Source organism: Odocoileus virginianus, chromosome 16, assembly GCF_023699985.2.
Source record: "Odocoileus virginianus isolate 20LAN1187 ecotype Illinois chromosome 16, Ovbor_1.2, whole genome shotgun sequence".
Classification (NCBI taxonomy): domain Eukaryota; kingdom Metazoa; phylum Chordata; class Mammalia; order Artiodactyla; family Cervidae; genus Odocoileus; species Odocoileus virginianus.
Genome location: NC_069689.1, coordinates 57,568,974 through 57,589,065, shown reverse-complemented (window position 1 = coordinate 57,589,065; position 20,092 = coordinate 57,568,974). Strand labels below are relative to the sequence as shown.

General features: G+C 43.9%; 1 protein-coding gene across 5 annotated transcripts in view; it reads right to left on the bottom strand.

Annotated features, from left to right (window-relative positions):
• The window catches only part of SH3GL3 (SH3 domain containing GRB2 like 3, endophilin A3), a 115,299-nt gene extending 106,778 nt beyond the window's left edge, over nucleotides 1-8,521 (bottom strand). For 2 of the 5 annotated variants that reach the window (XM_070478276.1, XM_070478268.1), the window contains exon 1: nucleotides 8,265-8,513. In XM_070478276.1, coding sequence (XP_070334377.1) covers nucleotides 8,265-8,309 — 45 coding nt within the window. In that variant the 5' untranslated portion in view covers nucleotides 8,310-8,513. Of the gene's footprint in view, nucleotides 1-8,264 lie in introns of all 5 variants that reach the window. The other 3 variants (XM_070478270.1, XM_070478271.1, XM_070478272.1) reach the window with 3 other exon arrangements.
• Between the last annotated feature and the right edge of the window lie 11,571 nt (nucleotides 8,522-20,092).

Genomic DNA, 20,092 nt, shown 5'->3' with positions numbered 1-20,092 from the left:
TCCACCTGCAATGTGGGATACCTGGGTTTGATCCTGGGTTTTGAAGATCCCCTGGAGAAGGGAATAGCTACCCACTTCAGTATTCTTGCCTGGAGAATTCCATGGACTACATTCCATGGACTGTATAATCCATGGGGCTGCAAACAGTCAGACACAACTGAGTGATTTTCACATCACATATATAAACCTCAGGATAACAAAACCTACAATAAACACAAACACACAAAAAAGAAAAGGGACTCCAAGATAGATTTAAAGCAGAGACTATAACAAGAGATAAGTAAGGGCATAACAGAATGATAAAAGGATCAATCCAACAAGAAGATACAACACACACACATGTACATATGTATATGTTCATACATCAAATGAATAAAATATGACAAAATTAGTGAAATGCAACTAAAGCAGTGCTGAGAGGAAAATACATAGCACTCACTGCATACGTTAAAAGAAAGGTCTCCAATCAATAATCTGCTTCCCTTAAGAATCTATAAAAAGAACAAAATAAACCCAAGCAAGTAAAAGGAAGGAAATAATAAAACAAGAACAGAAATCAATGAAATTGAAAAAGCGAAACAATGGAGAAAATGAACTAACAACCCGGTTCTCTGAAAAGATCAATATAAGTGACAAACCTCCAGTAAGACTGATAAGAAAAAAGGGGAGAAGCTGTGGAATCACCAGTATCAGAAATCAACTCTATACACATTTAACAAGGGAGTTGATAATGATTAAGAGAAGAATACTACATATAATTCTCCACACACAAATCTAATAACCCTAAATTAAATGGATTCCTTAAAAAATCACAAACTAATGAAATCCTCAAATGAGAAATCTCCAAGCCCAGATGGTTTTACTGGAAAATTCTACTAAATGTCTAAAAAAGAATTAACATAAGTTTTGTGTAATTTCTTCCAGAAAACAGAAGAGTGAGCACTTCCCAATTCATTTTATTTAAGCAGTATTACCTGACACTGAAATTAGACACAGTGCAAAAAATAAAGACCAATATTTCGTACAGAAACAAAAATCCATGACAAACCATTAGCTGATTCACATCATACAGAAACCAACATAACACTGTAAAGCAATTATCCCCCAAGTTTAAATATATCTTTACAATAAAAATACATGGGATTAGAAAGGAAACCATCTGTACTGAATATAGTCATCAAAATATCAAAATATTTATGATACGGTGTTTTGTTTTTTTTTTTTAAGTTAAGCAACGTGGGCTTCCCTGGTGGCTCAGAGGTAAAGAATCCTCCTACCAATGCAGGAGACACGGATTCTATCCCTAATCTAGGAGGATCCCACATGCCTCGGAGCAACTAAGGCCCTGTGCCACAGCTACTGAGCCTGTGCTCTAGAGCCTGGGAGCTGCAACTACTGAAGCCTGAGCGCCCGGAGCCATGGTCCAAAAGAGAAGCCACCTCAGTGAGAAGCTCATGCATCACAGCGAGAGAGTAGCTCTGGCTCGCCTCAACTAGAGAAAACCCCGTGCACAGCAACAAAGACCCAGCACAGCCAAAAGTAAATAAATAAATTATTTTAAAAATATTTTTTAAAAGTTACGCAACGTGATAGGGCAGATGCCATTTGAATTGCATGGTCAGGAAGACATTTCTGACAAAGTGGCCTTTAATCTGTGCTATGATCTAAACGACAATAAGGAAACACTTTGCAAAGATCTAGAGGAAAGGCATGCTAGGCTGAGGGAACAGCTCTGGCAAAGGCCCAAAGAAAAGAAGACCTCAGCACATTAAAGCAGCAAAGAGAGGCCGGTGTGGCTCAACGGCAGCAGGAGAAGGAAGGGAGAGGCCAGGTTATGTGAGGCTTCACAGGCCAGAGGAGGAAGCTTGGGTTTTATTCTAAACACAGCTGGACTCCACTGAAGCACTGAAGACGTGTAAGCAGTCTACATTACATTCACAGAACGACAGGGTCTGAGATTCATTTTCAGAAGAGCATTCAGGTCACTGTAGGTCAGTGGATTGTACCTGGTAGGAAGTTGGTGAGGAGGCTCCAGCAACCACGTGGGCAAAAGGTGACAGTCAGGAGAAGGACAGTAGAAGCAGAGCCAGAAAGATAAATGGAAGAGGGATGTATTTTGAGAATAAAACCAAGAGTTATTAGCATTTTCTGATGAATTAGGGATGAGAGGAAGAAAGCAATCAAAGATGAATCTTGTTTTTGTCTTATTTTGCTTGAGCAGTTGAACACATGTTGGTACAACTGACTTAAGTAGGAACCAGCAGAAAAACAGGTTGGGGTGGAGAAAATTAAGAGTTCAGGTTTGAACATCTTAAGTCTGACAGCCTTTTAAATATCCAAGAAGTGAGGTGCTACAGGCAGTTAGACTTAGAAGTCCGTTATGGGTCTGTGATCAGGAGGAGTGTCTAGGCCAGAAACATAATTTAGAGAGTCATCAATGTATAGATCGTTTATAAATCCATCAGGCTGGATAAAACACCTTGGCAGAGTGCGAGGTTGAGAAAAAGGGGAGCTATTCCAAGCCAGAGCCCTGGGGCACTCCAGAATTTAGGGCTCAAGGGGACAAGAAGGAGCCATTAAAGGAGATCTGAAGCAACGGCCAAAAGCCAGAGGAAAACCGCACAAGTGTAGAAGGGGTTGTAAGCAGAGAACGGTACGCTGGGCCAAAAGCTGCCGAGTGTCAGCTGGGGAACTGACCCTCAGACTCAGCAACCCAGACAAGGTGGTCTCTGCCCACGAGCAAGGAGGAACACAGATTCAGATGAGGATATATGACTCAGATATCAGGTTCATTGGTAGGGAGTACCCAAGCTATGCAGCCTGAAATAGCAGTAGCTTCTACCACTGATGTATGATTTGATCTGGCAAAAGCGCTGGTGATGTCAGTGCTTGAGAAAGACTTAGCCAAATGCCGCTGGGAAAGACACTACCACCCAATGAATGACAAAGTCAGAAGGAAGGCCACTGGGCTCAGGAAGGTCACTGCTGCTGGTGCTGTGGTAAAAACAAGTGGGGACGAGCCTGGGAATTGCAAGGGAAGAGCTCATGAAAAAGGCATCTCACAGAAGAACTCAAATAGTTAGAACTGCACCAATGTCTTTTCCCAATTCCAACTGGATTCCTCCAGATTCTTTCCCCCAATTTAACACTTTTCCTGGTTTCTAGTGAAAAGTAAGGGCTTCCCTTATAGCTCAGTAAAAAAAAAAATCTACCTGAAACACAAGAGACCAAAATCTAGCTATCCTCACTTGGCTGATGTAGAATCTCCAGAATACATTCACCTATTATTTTGTCAAATAAAATCGTGTATCAGTTCTGCTTATTCTCAGTTTCATTTTCTGGGTAAAGTATGCCAACAATAGCAACCTCCAAATACACAAGATACACACACACACCCCACTTAATTTTGGGAAATATAATTTATAGTCAGTTTTTTAATAAAGTTGAAAATTTAATCTAAACAAATAGTATATACATACACACACACAAAAATCCCTGCTTTTAAATGCATTTTTAATCAAATCCTAAGAGATAGCCTAAATTATATTTACTTTAGAGAAAAGGCATCAGTGGTAAGAAATGCTTGAATTATACTGTGTTCTTCAGAGATTAAAAAATTAAAACCAATTTAGTTTCAGCACCTACTCTAACATCCCAAGTTAAAAATATATGGTTAACACATAGACCCAAGGATTAATTTATCAAACAGTCTATGTGGAAAGGAGCAAGCAAGTTTCAGCTTAACACATTTTCTGATGCACCTACATAAAACACAAAGAATCATTATGGACTTTGCAAAGTGCATTTTTATCTTTCTCTCTAATGAGAAAGTGAAACAAGAGACATTCACCACCTCCCTAGAGATTCTCATAATTTACAAAGAATATCCTTCTCTATAGCGTTTACCCATAAATGACCAGCCTGTGCATTTAGTCATTACAGAGAGAATGTCTTGGCCTCTTAGGACCACTCATCATGTTTCTGATTCAGGCATCAAAAGGGAAAGAGGGGGAAGTTACCAAAAAAAAAGCTTTGTTAGGACCTCCCCACACCCTATTGTGTTTCTGGGTCACATGATAGAACACTGCTACTTAAGGGTAAAAACAAGGAAATTTAACAAGAAAGGTCATCACCCCTCTTGTGTCCTCACTAGTTGATCAGTTTGGGGCAAGAAGAACAGAGGAAAGAATAAAATCAGGCTTTCATGGGATGGGGAACCAGGCTCTCAGAAGTGCAGAAAGGGAACAAATAACAGCTATTAGAACAGTGTCCCTATCACAGTAAGCACAGATGTGGCCTAAGCATCCTGCAACAAAAATAAAATACTGTCAAGAAAAATACTATGAAGTGAACATAATTAATACAAATCAATGAGCAGTGACATATAATTATTATGAGTTACTTTTTATTGGTCAGGCACACCACTTAACAAGAAACCACAATGACCTCTCTAAGCTATTTGTGTACGTGTGTTAGTCACTCAGTCCAACTCTTTGCAACCCCATGGACTGTAGCCCACAAGGCTTCTCTGTCCATGTAATTCTCCAGGCAAGAATACTAGAGTGGGTTGCCATTCCCTTCTCCAGGGAATATTCCCCACCCAGGAGTCAAACCCAGGTCTCCTGCATTGCAGGCAGATTTTTTACCATCTGAGCCACTGGGGAAGTCCAAGTTATTTGTATTTATCTCTAGTAACTCAAACTGCATCCCTACCAGTAGAAGAGTAAACCTCTCTACTAAAAAAAAAAAAAAAAAAAAACCTTTTCAAGAGAAAAAGGTATTTAATTATGATCTTGGGACACTTGGGTTATAATCCCAAATGTTGAAGGAAAGGATTAATTAAATTTTGTTATTAACTCAACTTGTACTCTTCTCATTTTAGTTGATTTCTTCCTCTTTCCTTTTAGTCTCCATGTGCTGCCAAAATGATGCATAATCCCTGGGATTTAGAGTTCTTCATTCTCTGTAAAGTAAGGGGACTTTTTTTTTTTCCTGCAGAGATAGGTAAAGTATCAAGAAAGCCAGAGCACTTAACCAGGAAGTTATAAGTTATTTCACCTTTTCTATCATTGAGAAAAATCATCTCAATTTGTCAAGGTCTTGGTTCCCTTATTTGTAAAAGGTCCACTTTATAATCTTTATCTTTCTCTGAAATACTTTAAGCAAATTACTTAACAATTTCAGAACTGAGATATATTAGATATAAAGAGAGATATAGTTAGTTATATACTTTCTTGAGATATAATTTATATACCATACAATTCACAACTTAAAGTATATAATTCAGTGGTTTTTCTAGTATATTTACAGAGTTGTATGATCATCACAAGAAATTTTAGAACAGGAACATAGCTTCTAAGGGCTTCCCTGATGGCTCAGCGGTAAAGAATCTGCCTGCCAATGCAGGAGACCTGGGTTCCATCCCTGGGTCAGGAAGAGCCCCTGGAGGAGGAAATGACAACCCACTCTAGTATTCTTGCCTGGGAAATCCCATGGACAGAGGAGCCTAGGGGGCTACAGTCCAAGGGGTTGCAAAGAGTAAGACATGACTGAGCATGCACGCATACAGCTTCTAAATCCTCTCATTCACCATACAGATGGGTTAAATCATGTTTCCCAGGTCACAGATCTGATCAGTGGCACAGCCAGGCCTGGATCCCTGGGAATTATTAAGCCATTGACATCATCCCAGCCTCCCTTTCCCCAGCCCTGGGAAAGTTCTATGTGAATTAAAACCTGCTGTTAAAATGTTGCCTGGGAAGAACATCTGGCACTTTTTATGATCATGCTCCCTCTTATTTTATTAAGCCTGGTCTAATTTCTCCACCAAATCTGTCCCATTGCAAGATTTCTTAGAAAGACTTTCAAAACAGATAAAAACCTATCTATTAGGCACTTTGACCACAAAATGTGATTTGCGAAGCCCAGAGAGCTTTCCAGAAAAAGTCACAAAAAGGTTTCAGTTCATGTAAAAAGACTAAATTAGACTCTCTGCTCATTTCCTTTTTTAATGGACTGATGATGAGTAGTTAAACTAAACGATCTCATCTTCAGCATATTATTTACCAATGTCAATAACTTCCTGGGATTTCAACCATTCACTCTGGTTAGTGGTCAGAAACCAATTTCAATCCTCTTAGGGCTGTGTCCTGTTCATCTCTGAGATTTGCTCCCATGAAGTCTATTCTCAATAAAAGAATATCTTTCAAAAGAGGTTAGGACCCTGCAGAGGATGAGATGGTTGGATGGCATCACCAACTCAATGGATGTGAATTTGAGCAAACTCTGGGAGGTGGTGAAGGACAGGGAAGCCTAGCAAGCTGCAATCCATGGGGTGGCAAAGAGGCAGACACGACTGAGCGACTAAGCTAAGAAAGCTCCTGTAGCAAGCCCAGCTAGCTAGTGATTAAGCTGACACTGCCCAGACCACAGAAGCAGTAGGCCTCCGGGCTGCCCACCCCTCAGTACTGAGCTCACGGCAGACTTGCTAACTGCTCCCACCTTTTATTTTATTTTTACTTTCTGGCTGCATCGCATGTGGGATCTTAGTTCCCCTACCAGACATCAAACCCACACCCCCTATTCTGGAAGTGCAGAGTCATAACCCTTATACCACCAGGGAAGTCCCTGCTCCCAACTTTAAATGTACCCACTTCTTAGGTTTCCATGATACTCCTCTCTCCTCCATTCTACTAGTTCTTCCCTTCTTGTGCTTCTCCAGCCCCACGCTTTCACTTATCCAATAAATATTTATTGAGTGGTCACTGCTTATCAAGTCCCAGCCTAAACACTGTCCCTAAATGTGGGTGCTCCTACAGTCTATGAGTTTAACTCACTGTGCATTTTTTGACTTCCATTTGCACTTATATTTTTAAATCTCCATTGAGGCTAGAAATTCCCCCAAGTCTATAGCTCCAATCTGGATCTCACCCACTGGCTCCCAGGCCAGAGTTATCTGAGTATCTCACGGATTTTTCAAAGTGCCCAAAGCCCGCCTGCAGTGACCCCACCATCTCCCTGGTCACCTAACTGGCCCCTCATCCAGGACTCCTCATTACCCCAATAGTACCACCAACCACCCAGCATCCCCAGCTGGAAACTGCACACCACCCAGTTTCTTCATGGAAGGGATGTGAGTGAGAGAACAGGCAGCACTTTTCAACAAGAGACAGAGAGAAAGGAATCCTCTAATTCCAGCTGCTTTTCAGGGACCAATGTGTGAAAGAGGCAAGATAAGACCTCATCAGAAGAGTGAATTCTGAATGAAATCTGTCCAAGAGACCCAGCAGTGCTGGTGTAGGGTTGATTTTACAATGTGAGTTCTGCCAAGGCTGGGAGACTGAAATCTTAGAATACGAATTTGCTTGTCAACAGACACCCACACCCACACACACACCAATCACATGCCCGCTTGCCTGTCTTCTTGTTTCCTCTGCTCAGAACACCTATCCTTTCCACCCACACCCTCCACCACAATTCCTTCTCATATTTAATTTTCAAATGACGCGACTCTTCCTCCGGGAAGTTCTCCCTGATGCCCCTATCTTATTATCTGCCATCCACTGTGCGTGGAGGTGTGTCCAACACTATATGTTTACGTGTCTGTCTCAGTGTCTTCCCACAAAACTGGCAGCTCGTAGAGAACAGGAGACTGGTGCCCAGGCCCGGGCCGACACCGGGAAGACTATGCGGGAGGAAGAACGGCTGTAGACAGCCCAGCCCGGAGCTGCGGGCAGTCAGGCAGGCGGGGTCCACCTCCAGGCCGGGAGCGCCAAGTACACAGCATCCCCGGATCCGCCGACGCCCGCGCGGCTGCCCAGGAATGGCAGGACGTGCCCCGCGGGGTCTCCCAACCAAAAGGTGGGGGACTCGAGGGAGGCCATGCCGGCCCTGCACCCTCTGTGGTCCTCCTCCCGGCGCGGGTCCGGGAATAGAGGCACGGAGCAGAGCCTCCAGGCCTCGAGACGCCGTCTCTGCTCGCCCGAGCCCCTGCGGCCCGCCACCTCTGGTCTCCCCTCCGCAGAACCTCTCAGAATTTCAGTGGCTGAGGATGGAGCAGGGGGGGCCGGGGACTGGCAAGAAGGAGGTGCCAAGAAGCGGAGGAGAGCCGGCGGCCCCTCACTCCACCCCCGCGCCCACTTAGGCGGGAAGAAATCGAGCCCTAAAAGAGGCCCCTAAGGGCGCCGGAGTCTCAGAGGCCCCGGAGCCTCGAGGGGACCGCGGCTCCCCTAGCCCTCCTCCCTCCCTCCTCCGTGTGTCCCTACCTGGCTGGCTTTGTGGAACTGCTTTTTCAGCCCCGCCACCGACATCGCGACGGCGCGGCGGCCGGGGCTGCCGGTCCCTGGACTCGGCCAGGCCACTCGGCCGCGATGCGCAGGGGGAGCGGGCGCCGGGGCCGGTCCCCGCGCGGCTGGGCTCCGCCGGGCCGGCCTCCCACGGCCACGGCCACGGCCACAGCCGCTGTCACACGCGCACACACGCGCGCACGCCGATGGCAACACTGCGTTCCAAAGCCCCTGCGCAGCCCATTGGCCAAGCCGCGGAGATATGCAAATGAGGCCGCTGGGGCCGCCCACGCTTCATTGTTGCGTGGAGACCCGGGAGGACTGGAGCTGCTGCGAAAATGGGCCTGCGAAGCTGGGCGGCATGGGGATGTCCCCGGGTCCGGAGAGCAAAGCCATACAGGACTGTTTGCAGGGCGTGGGACCGGATGCATCTGGCCATAGGACTGCCCTGGATGGGACAGAGGAATCAACTCTCTATGCTTTGGGCAATATCGCAGCTCTCAGGGGCATTTTTGGTAGGTTTCTGTTTTTAAAAACGGACGCCCCCCCACAATACAGGCTTCCCTAGTGGCTCAGATAGTAAAGAATCTCTGCAATGCAGGAGCCCCGTAATACGCCTTGTTGTTCAGTCGCTCAGTTGTGTCCGGCTGCAGCACACCAGGCTTCCCTGTCCTTCACCATCTCCTGGAGCCTGCTCAAATTCATGTCCGTTGAGTCGGTGATGCCATCCAACCAACTCGTCCTCTGTCGTCCCCTTCTCCTCTTGCCTTCAATCTTTCCCAGTATCAGGGCCTTTCCTAATGAGTCGACTCTTCCTATCAGGCGTCCAAAGTACTGGAGCGTCAGCTTCAGCATCAGTCCTTCCAATGAATATTCAGGATTGATTTCCTTTAGGATTGACTGGTTTGATCTCCTTGCCATCCAAATGGTCCACTGGAGAAGCGAATGTCAAAGCACTGCAACATTCTTCCCTTTAAACCCCAGGAACAGTAATATGCTTAAGGGGAAAGAAAGGTAACTGGACATAGAATCTGTAATAGGAGGAATTGGTCTGTGGGCAGCACATCTGTTTCTTCTTAACCCACTGGATGCTCTGGGTGCAATCCAGCCTTCGAGGAGCCCAAGGGTTACCAGATAATTTATTAAATACGGTGCTTGCCTCTTATACAGCGCTTAGCCCACTGTCAACTATATTAAGAGCAGCTGTCTCCAAGGAGCCTTAAAGGAAGCTCTCTGTATCCAGGGGAACTCACCCCAGGATGAGACCAGCTCCCTCAGTAATTCTTACCAACTGTGTCAGCTACAGGGCACCCATGTACATGGAGGCCTAGCCAGGGATCTGAAGTATCCCACTGACCTTCGAGTCAGACCTGTGCCCAACAGGCCAGCCATCTGAGCTGGAAGCTGGCCTCCAAAGGCCCTTGAATTAGTCACTCAGTCATGTGTGACTCATGGTGACCCCATGGACTGTAGCCCACCAGGCTCCTCTGTCCATGAGAACTCTTCAGGCAAGAATACTGGAGTGGGTTGTCATGCCCTCCTCCAGGGGATCTTCTCAACCCAGGGATAGAAACCAGGTCTCCCCCATTGCAGGCAGATTCTTTACCATCTGAGCCACCAGGGAAACCCCCAAAGATCCCTAGGGCCCCCAAGACCTAAAAACCACTTTTAGCAGCACCTAACACTGAAAGAAACAAGCATATTCCTCCTCCAGTCTCCACCTAAAAGAAAGAAGCTCCTCTTTCTGCACCTTCAACAGATCCCATCTGGGATGACCCAAGTTCAGTTCAGTTGTTCAGTCGTGTCCAACTCTTTGTGACCCCAGCACACCATGCTTCCCTGTCCTTCACCAACTCCCAGAGCTTGCTCAAACTCATGTCCATCAAGTCAGTGATGCCATCCAACCATCTAATCCTCTGTCATCCCCTTCTCCTCCTGCCTTCAATCTTTCCCAGCATCAGGGTCTTTTCCAAGGAGTCAGTTCTTTGCATCAGGTGGCCAGGTGGTATTGGCATTTCAGCTTCAGCATGAGTCCTTCCAATGAATATTCAGGACTGATTTCCTTTAGGATGGACTGATTTGATCTCCTTGCAATCCAAGAGACTCTCAGAGCCCCGGTTTACACCTGTTCCCTAGCATCCACTCCTGATATCTGCATTTTTCCACGATAAAAATCACACAGCCTCTCCTTTGACATTAGCTCCCAACTCTCTTATTCCTCAGGTCATCCTAGAGAGAATCATGGACTAGTATCTAAATCTCCCTGTGCCTAAGTTCCCTCACTTTCCCTTTGAAGGGTGGGAATGGGATCATTCTTCCTCAGATAGGGGAGTAATGAAGGAAGCTAGTGAAGGAGATAAAGGCAGCCATCCAGAGGGTTAATTAGCATGACTTGTGCAAGTGCGCAAATGAGCTACATACAGCTGACACCAGCCACAAATAGATAAATAGGTGTGAGAGTTGTAACAGCTAGGCCCAAAGAGTATAGCAAGACAACCTGTTCATACGACAGGCTGACCTCCACTCAACAGCAGGGGAACTGCTACTAAGTCAAGGGCAACTAGGGGCCAGGGCCATCTGGAAGAGGCTCACCTGCCTTCTTTCTCCGTATCCAGGAGTCGTGTAAATAGAACAGGTTTGAAGGAATTTCTCCTTAAGTCAGTCTGACTCTGCGCCCTTTGGGAAGAGGGGGAGGGGTTTGAATTTTTTATTAATAAAACTTTTTAGCCTTTTCCCCTTGGTTGATAGCACACTCCAGTTAATTTCGGTAATTGATCTCTTAATTTTATCAAGTGTAGAACTGTCATTATAGTCTCATCATTTCTTAACTTCAGAATCATTCATATACGTTTTTCCTTCATACAAGCATTTGTGATTTTTCTTAATTTTTTTCTGTGATAAGTCTCAGAAGTTTGCCAGTTTTATTGGTTGTTTAAAACAGTTCTTGAGTTCTTTCATCATTGCTATAGTTTTTTTTCCTCTCATTAATTTATGTCTTTATTATACATTCTTTCCTTCTGTTTTGTTCAGGGGATTGAAGTTATTCACAGTAGAAAATGACTCTAGACGGGAAGAAAAATACACTGGAGAAGGATAGCATGCAGCCCAGGTGTTCAGGGGTTGTAGGGAACCAGGTGGGGGGATGAGCAGAAACTAGGAATCTGAGTGGTCAGATCCCCAGCTTGTTGGGATGTGCTGGTTGCACCACATGTTCTGGCTGTGGCTACCAGAATGACCAGTAAGCTACTTCTGTTTCTTTCAGGCACTCATTCCAGGTTCAGAGTTCTAGTTTCAGGGAGCAGCATCTGATCAACTAAGTCTAGATGTTCTGCCCCAGCTCTACATGTCCAAGACCAACATCATGGTGGATTCCCCTGATAGGAGAAGAAGCTTCAGAAGCTAGGCAGCCAAAAACAATTGCCTACAAACAAAACACGAATGCCACTAATGTTTATCTGGGGATTCCTTCAGTTGAATGTGTTCTATTTATTTGTTATACTTTCTGGTTTTATAGTCATCGTATGTAAAGCTATGAATTTTCCTCCTCGGTATGGCTTTGGTTTCACACTTTGTTCTCATTATATAATATAGCTCTTCTGTTTGTGTTCTAAATAAATTTGTAATTGCAGTTACAAAGAGGAAATTACTCTTTGATCCAAATTTCATTCAGGACAATTTTTAAAAACCTTTTCTAGGTGGTTTGATTTTTCTTATTCATGGTATATGAAATTTGAGACTTGTAGTACTATTGTCAAACATGTCTTTAAGTTCTTTTCTTTCAACATAGTCTATTATGTTACATTTTATAAATGTACCACAGAGGTTAGAAATAATGGGTATTTTCAGTTTCTAGGGTACAGTTTTTAAGTTCATGGGTAGCAGAAGCATGTGTTCTACTGAAGTTCCTAGCTCAGAGGGAGATTTCAAAGTCCCACTAACTGGAGTCTTGTTGGCCAATTCAAGGTTTGCCTTTTACATCACCATCAACCGTTCAGGGCCCAAAGGCCCATAACTCCTCAGTCTGCTTAGAGAAGAGAATACAGATGTCTGTGGCTATTTGACAGAGTTGTCTTCATGGAATGAAACCAATGGGAGAGTCTTGAGGCACAAACAAGCATCACCCTAATTTGAAGGATCTTTGGGCTTTTGATGATCTTCAAGGTCCATGACAAGAGAGATGCTGTCATGGCACTCTGGACAGACGGCCCATGTTTTGCCAGAGGTTTGGGTGTTCTCCTGTGTTCCTTTCTTTATAGTACTTGGCTCCCTCTTCCCCTTTCCCTTCCCTGGTCCACAGAGGCCAATGCACATTCACATATCTCTTGTCTTGTGATCAGGCCAGCTTGTCAATTAGGCAGTCCTCATGCCTGGCCCAGTCATGAGCAACACATCTGTCTGTGTGGGCAGGAGCAGAAGAGCCTTGGGCGGAGGATTGACAGGAAAGGAAGCTTATTGATTAACGTCTCCAAATATTATCCCATCATGCATGTCATCTGTCCCCGCCTCCCTTCAAATAGCTCGCTTGGGACTTCTCTAGTGGCCCAGGGGCTAGGACTCTGCACTCCCAATGCAGAGAGCCCAGCTTCAGTCTCTGGTCAGAGAACTAGATTCCACATGCCACAACTAAGACTTGGCACAGCCAAATAAATAACTTAAAAAAAAATAGCTCCTTTTAAAACTGGTATCTATTTATTTCAAAGGTTTTCTTTGCTTTTCCTATATTTTTGGAAGTTATATACTCAATTTTTACCCACTAGTGGTTACCATTGTTCTATAAAATATTTTACTTTATATTCTCTCTCAGCATCAATAATTAAACATTTAGGGAAGCCACAGCATGACTAGAATGAGCAGTAGCCAGGGCACCTTGACTAGGGTCATCTTGTCACCTCCGTCAACTTAAACCAGCTCACGCTTTAGCCCCAGCCAGCTGAGAAGCTTCCACCAGAGACCAGAGTGGGTCCACTTTCCTTTGTCTGAAATAGAAAATGAACCAGTGTGAGACTGGGATGCAGGATGTTGATTTTTAAGTAAGGGAGGAAAGATGGAGAGAAGAAGACAACTTAAACAGAAATCCTAAGATAAAAGAATAATCATTTTAAATTCAAAATAAAAGTTTTCACAAGTATAGATTTTCCATGACACAGTAACACTTACAATTTGAAGCTATCAAAAAGTGAAAAGGAAGGGAACTTCCCTAGTAGTCCAGTGGTTAAGATTTCACCTCGCAGTGCAGAGGGTGTGGATTTGATTCCTAGTTGGGGAGTTGAGATCCTACATGCCTTGTGGCCAAAAGACCAAAACATAAAACAGAAACAATATTATAACTAATTCAGTAAAGACTTTAGTATTAGTTCACATAAAAAATATCTTTAAAAAAAGAAGGAAATTTTACCTTGGGAATCACCACTGAAGCAACTGCTCTTAATATTTAGGCATGTTTTTCTTTCACAGCCTTTTTCTATGCAAAATTTAAACACGGCAGGATCATGACTATGCATACTACTTTATTTTCTTCTTTATTCCCTTAATTATGTGAGCATTTCTACACCGTCTAGTCTTCACACACATTATTCTCATGACAACTTAATAACCAATTATGTAGACATGTCAAATTATATTTGATCGTTTCCTATTACTACTAATTTAAAGGATTTTACCCCCAATTTTTCATCACTTAAATAATGCTACATGAAACGTCTTTTTCCATATTAGAACTTCTTTCTGTATTTAGAAATAGTTCCTTAGAATGGATCCCCAGATGTGAAATTAGTGCATCAAAGACTTGAACAGTTCTATGTGTAAATTGCCATTTATGGAGCATAGTTATAATTGCTCCCACTGCCCATGGTCATTAGAGAACAATATTATAAAAAGTGAGGGAGTGTCAAAGAGACATAGATCTATGTCTACCATTTGTCTTGAATTCCATGACATGAATCCTGAGGCATGATATAAACTTGAGACTGCAGTTCTTGGCTGTCTTTGGAGAGCTGAGTTCAAACACATCAGTCTTGAATAATCCTAAAGTGTTAGTTTAACCATGGCCTCTCAATTTCCAACTTTACTCTCTTTTTTTTTTTTCATCTTTCACCCAGACTCTGTTTTGGGGAGGCACTGTGGGTTACTTGTGCATGAAAGGGTGGCACTCTGGCCCATGAGAGGGCATTTGTACAATATGCCAAGTATTTAGATAAACTTGACCCAGAAGCATTCCTTCTCCCAGTTTAATATCTCCACATACCTGCTTGCAGCAGAAAGTTGAGAGCATGCTATGATTTTGCTTTCCTTCTAACTCCGTAGGCCTTTTACTGTGCACATATGGAAAAGACATGTGCCCATCAATGAGGTAACAGAGCAGACATGATGAATCCCAGATGTTCACCATGGCAATTTGCCTTGAACTTGCAAGACCACAACTGGGAACAAACGTATAGATTTTCTTCACTTATTGTTTTACACGAAGCTGATGGAGAATCAATTGATCAGTTCAAGAAAAGGCCAGAGAAATCTTTCCATTTTAAAATGGAGAGGAAAAACACTGAAGCATTCTTGTGTGTTTCAAAATGAGGATTGGGTGAAGGGCTACAATCAACAAACAGTGACAGTAAATGTAATTAACTGGTGAATTAATCCATCTCATGGTTATACACAATACATGACTCCATTATTCTACACTCTAAAAACGTTCAGTTTACATTCTAGGTCATGGTGAAATTCTAGTTAGTCTTGTTAACTGCATAGTGCAGTTTTCATTTTCACATTTCACCCCACAAGCTTTATTTTGAAATAAAGGCCAGAGATGAGCAATTAGTGAGAGGTGCCCTGGTAGCTTTTGTAAACCACTGCTGCCCCCTTGTGGTGCTTCTGAAAAGTGGGCGAGATGAACATTTAGGAACTTTATCAGATGGTGGTTAGTTGTAGGTCATTTACTTATATTTCAGTTTTTTAAGAGCATACTAGCACCTCTAGTCTTGTCACAGCAGCTCATCTGAACGGTGATGAGTGCAAAAAATGTTGCTGGAGTTTGGAAACCTTGAGATTCTGGGTCACTTCTGGGACTTTGGCTAATCAAGGGTTGCCTTGCAGTTCTTATGTGTAAGAATCTCAAGAAGGGCTGCTCTGTCACTAAGACATTATCCAGAGAGGAAGCAGAATAATAAATAGAGGATGGTGGTCATGGTATCAAAGGAGGAATTTCAAGAAAGGAAGTAGTCAGCAGAGCCGGTGCTTACTAAGCAGCCCCCAGCATCCCAATCCCATCACTCTCTATCCCCCTTTCCTCCCTTTATTTTTTCCTCCATAGCTCTTTATTCTAGATGCCTGATACTTTAATAATATCTAATATTTAATTTTCTATTATCCAACTCCACCACCAGAATGAATAAAAGCTCTACAGCAGGGACTTCCCTGGCGGTCCAGTGATTAAGAATCTGCCTTTGCGATGCAGGTGACACAGGTTCGATCCCTCTTTGGGGAACTAAGATCCCACATGCCTAGAACAACTAATAAGCCCATGTGCCACAACTAGAGTCCACGCGCTGCAATGAAAGATCCCATGAGCCAAATAAATCTTAATTTTACAGAGTTATTTAAATTAAAAAAAATTTTTTTTTAAGTTCTATGGCAGTAGGACAGAACAGAAGTTCTAATAGAACCTTCCATGATGATGGAAATGTTCTCTACCTGTGCTGTCCAAATCCGAGGACCACTAGCCAACTGTGGCTATCAGTCACTTAAGAAGTGGCCACAGTGGCTCTCAACTTCTACTTTAGCTTTAATGAATTAAGATTTAAATAGCCACATGTGACTAGTGGCTACTGTGTTGTATGGAGCAGCCCCAGAAGGCTCAGAGTATTCTACTCTATTTCCTGCCATGCTCCCAACACCAGAAGACAATGTGGAGGCCTAGAGCCCCTCCATAAACATATTCATTTAGTGAATATGTGACTATGAAGACTCAAAGCTGTGTATTCCATTTAGTAAGAAGTTGTGGTTGAGGCTTCCCTGGTGGCTCAGACAGGAAAGAATTTGCTGCAATGCAGGAGACTTGGGTTTGAGCCCTGGGTCAGGAAGATCCCCTGGAGAAAGGGGGTGGCAACCCACTCCAGTATTCTTACCTGGAGAGTCCCATGGACAGAGGAGCCTGGCAGGCTTCAGTCCATAGGGCTGCAAAGAGTCAGACAGGACTGAGCGACCACCACTTTCACTTGTGTGTTGAGGTGAAGCAATCAGGGAGGAGCTGTGGTCCAGGCAGATGCAGTTAGAAAGCCAAGGAGATGTGAGGGGTCATGTTCGTGTTGCACGTCCAAGCTGATGTGAACAAGGGTCCTGCCAGCACTGACTCCCATGGCCTGGTGGGCGGCAGTTCTGTGGTCAGAGACTGAACTAAGAGCCAGGAATCCTGCCAGGAGGGTCAGCGGAGGGAGGGAGCATAGGAAACCGGCTTCTCCCATGGGCCATGTGGGCGGGCATCCACAGCAGTGCTGCCATGGGGGACAGAGAACTCCTGTCTGTCTGTGGCCTTGTCCTTGAACCTGCAAGTTCCCCAGGTCCTTCCGTGGACCATGAGGTTGACAACAGTGACCTCACAGGTGTGACAGGACTCGGGGAACAGCTTTGTAAGTGCACAAGACAGCCTCATTACTATCACTACTACACATGGTTTTTTCCTCTTCTGGTCACTGCTCATGGAGTTGCAGAGAAGTCTGAGACCCTCCCTGGCCAGAGACTCTGACCCTGGACCCCAGCAGTCCAAGCTTGCACGTCTCCTCTGCGCGTCTGCTCCAGGCACCTACTGGGACTAATGCTCTAAGTGTGTCCCCATTCCCCCAGGGGAAAAATGTCAGATTCCTTTTATAATATGTGCTAAATGAAGCAATGAAGGACATTAAGACACCAATTCTCAGGACTTACAGGTAATAATTATGGAATTATAGATCATAGGATCATTCTAAAAACACCCCCAACAGACATTCGATTTTAAAGAAAAGAATGCTTGTTGGGCTGCTAAAAAGTGTTTTCCACCCATTTTCCTATGTGTGTGTGTGTTAGTCGCTCAGTCATGTCTGACTCTTTGTGACCCCACGGGCTGTTGCCCACCAGTCTCCTCTGACCAAGGAATTCTCTAGGCAAGAATACTGGAGTGGGTTGCCATTTCCTTCTCCAGGGGATCTTCCAAACCCAGGGAAAGAACCCTGGTTTCCTGCATTGCAGGCAGATTCTTTATCATCTGAGCCACCTGGAAAGCCCCCATTTTCCTATTAGCCCCCTTATTTCAGAGGAGAAGTCAATCCCCAGATTGACTTCATATTCTCTTTCCACTGCCTTTGTGAGAAGAAATTGTGGTTTCCTTTAAATGTAGTATTTGGTTCGTTTAGAAATGTTGCAAAAAGGTGCTTAGCATTTGGTATTTCAAAAATCTCCCATTTGTTCTTTTTTTAAAATTTATTTTAATTGGAGGATAATTACTTTACAATATTGTGGTGGTTTTTGTTATACATTGACATGAGTCAGTCACGGGTGCACATGTATCCCCCCATCCTGAACTGCCCTCCCCCCTCCCTCTTTACCGCATCCCTCTGGGTTGTCCCAGAGCACCAGGTATGAGTGCCCTGCTTCATGCATTGAACTTGCACTGGTCATCTATTTTACATGTGATAATATACATGTTTCAATGCTATTCTCTCAAATCATCCCACCTTTGCCCTTCCCAAATACTTTGGCCATCTGATGAGAAGAACTGACTCCTTGGAAAAGACCCTGATGCTGTGAAAGATTGAGGGCAGGAGGAGAAGGGGATGATAGAGAATGAGATGGTTAGATGACATCACTGACTCAATGGACATGAGTTTGAGCAAGTTCTGAGAGTTGGTAATGGACAGGGAAGCCTGGCATGCTGCAGTCCATGGGGTCACAAAGAGTAGGACACGACTGAACAACTGAACTGAACTGAATATTCCATAGTGTATATGTACCGCAAATTCCATAGTGTATATGTACCGCAACTTCCTTATCCATTCACCTGCCAATGGACAGCTAGGTTTCTTCCATGTCCTGGCTATTGTAAACAGTGCTGCGATGAACACTGGGGTACACATGTCTCTTTCAATTTTGGTCTCCTCAGGGTGTGTGCCCAGCAGTGGGATTGCTGGGTCATATGGCAGTTCTATTTCCAGTTTTTAAGGAATCTCCACGCTGTTCTCCATAGTTGGCCATACCAGTTTGCATTCCCACCAACAGTGTAAGAGGGTTCCCTTTTCTCCACACCCTCTCCAGCATTTATTGTTTGTAGAGTTTTTGATAGTGGCCATTCTGACTGGCATGAGATGATATCTCATTGTGGTTTTGATTTGCATTTCTCTAATAATGAGTGATGTTGAGCATCTTTTCATGTGTTTATTAGCCATCTGTATGTCTTCTTTGGAGAATGTCTGCTTAGTTCTTTGGCCCACTTTTTGACTGGGTTGTTCGTTTTTCTGGTATTGAACGCATAAGGTGCTAGTGTATTTTGGAGATTAATTTTTTGTCAGTTTTTTTGTTTGCTAGTATTTTCTCCCATTCTGAAGGCTGCCTTTTCACCTTGCTTATAGTTTCCTTCATTGTGCAAAAGCTTTTAAGTTTAATTCGATCTCATTTGTTTATATTTGTTTTTATTTCCTTTACACTGGGAGGTGAGTCATAGAGGATCTTGCTGTGGTTTATGTCAGAGAATGTTCTGCCTGTGTTTTCCTCTAAGAGTGACTTTTATAGTTTCTGGCCTTACATGTACATCTTTAATCCACTTTGAGTTTATTATTGTGTATAGTATTAGAAAGTGTCCTAGTTTCATTCTTTTACACATGATTGACCAGTTTCCCAGCGCCACTTGTTAAAGAGATTGTCTTTTCTCCATTGCGTATCTTTGCCTCCTGTGTCAAAGAAAAGGTGTCCATAGGTGCGTGAATTTATCTCTGGGCTTTCTATTTTGTTCCATTGATCTATATTTCTGTCTGTGTGCCAGTACCAAGAATCTCCCACCTGTTCTGAATGTGCCTTTTGTAATCCTACAAGTTTACACAGTGTCTGTGCTGGTGTGTATTTAAAAGTTGGCTCGTTGCTGTTACGATGACTGTCCATAGAGGGTAGCAAGGGACCTCAAAGCGAAACAGCAGAACTTAAAACATGGTCAGACATGTGATTCTGCAGCTCTGCAACGCAATGCTTCTCAGTCTTTGGGTTTCCCTGGTGGCTCAGACAGTAAAGAATCCACCTATAATGCAGGAGATCTGGGTTTGATCCCTGGATCAGGAAGCTCCCCTGGAGAAGGGAATGGCTACCCACTCCAGTATTCTTGCCTGGAGAATTCCGTGGACAGAGAGGAGCCTGGTGGGCTACAGTCCAGGAGGTTGCAAAGAGTTGGACACAATGAGTGACTTTCACTCACTCACTCAATCTTTAATGTGTACACAAATCCCCTGGGTATCTGGGTAGAATGCAGGCTCTGATTCGCTGGGTCTTCCCCAAGGGCTAAGATTCCTCATTTCTGACAAGCCCCCAGGTGATGCCAATGTGGCTGGGCCAGGGACCACACTTCGAGTAACAAGGCTGTAAGTGACAAGTCCTCAAGAGTCTTAGAGAAACCCCAGGGTGTAGCTTTTCTTATTTAACACACGCTCATTCTATAAGCAGTGGAAATGCACCATAAACAGGATTCTTTGTGTTTAAATGACCTAGACGGGCTGAGTTTCAGGTTTGTCTTTCCCTTGACCATGGGAGCAACATTTTCTCTCCTGTGGCACAGCTACTATCCCGGTAAACATCAGAGG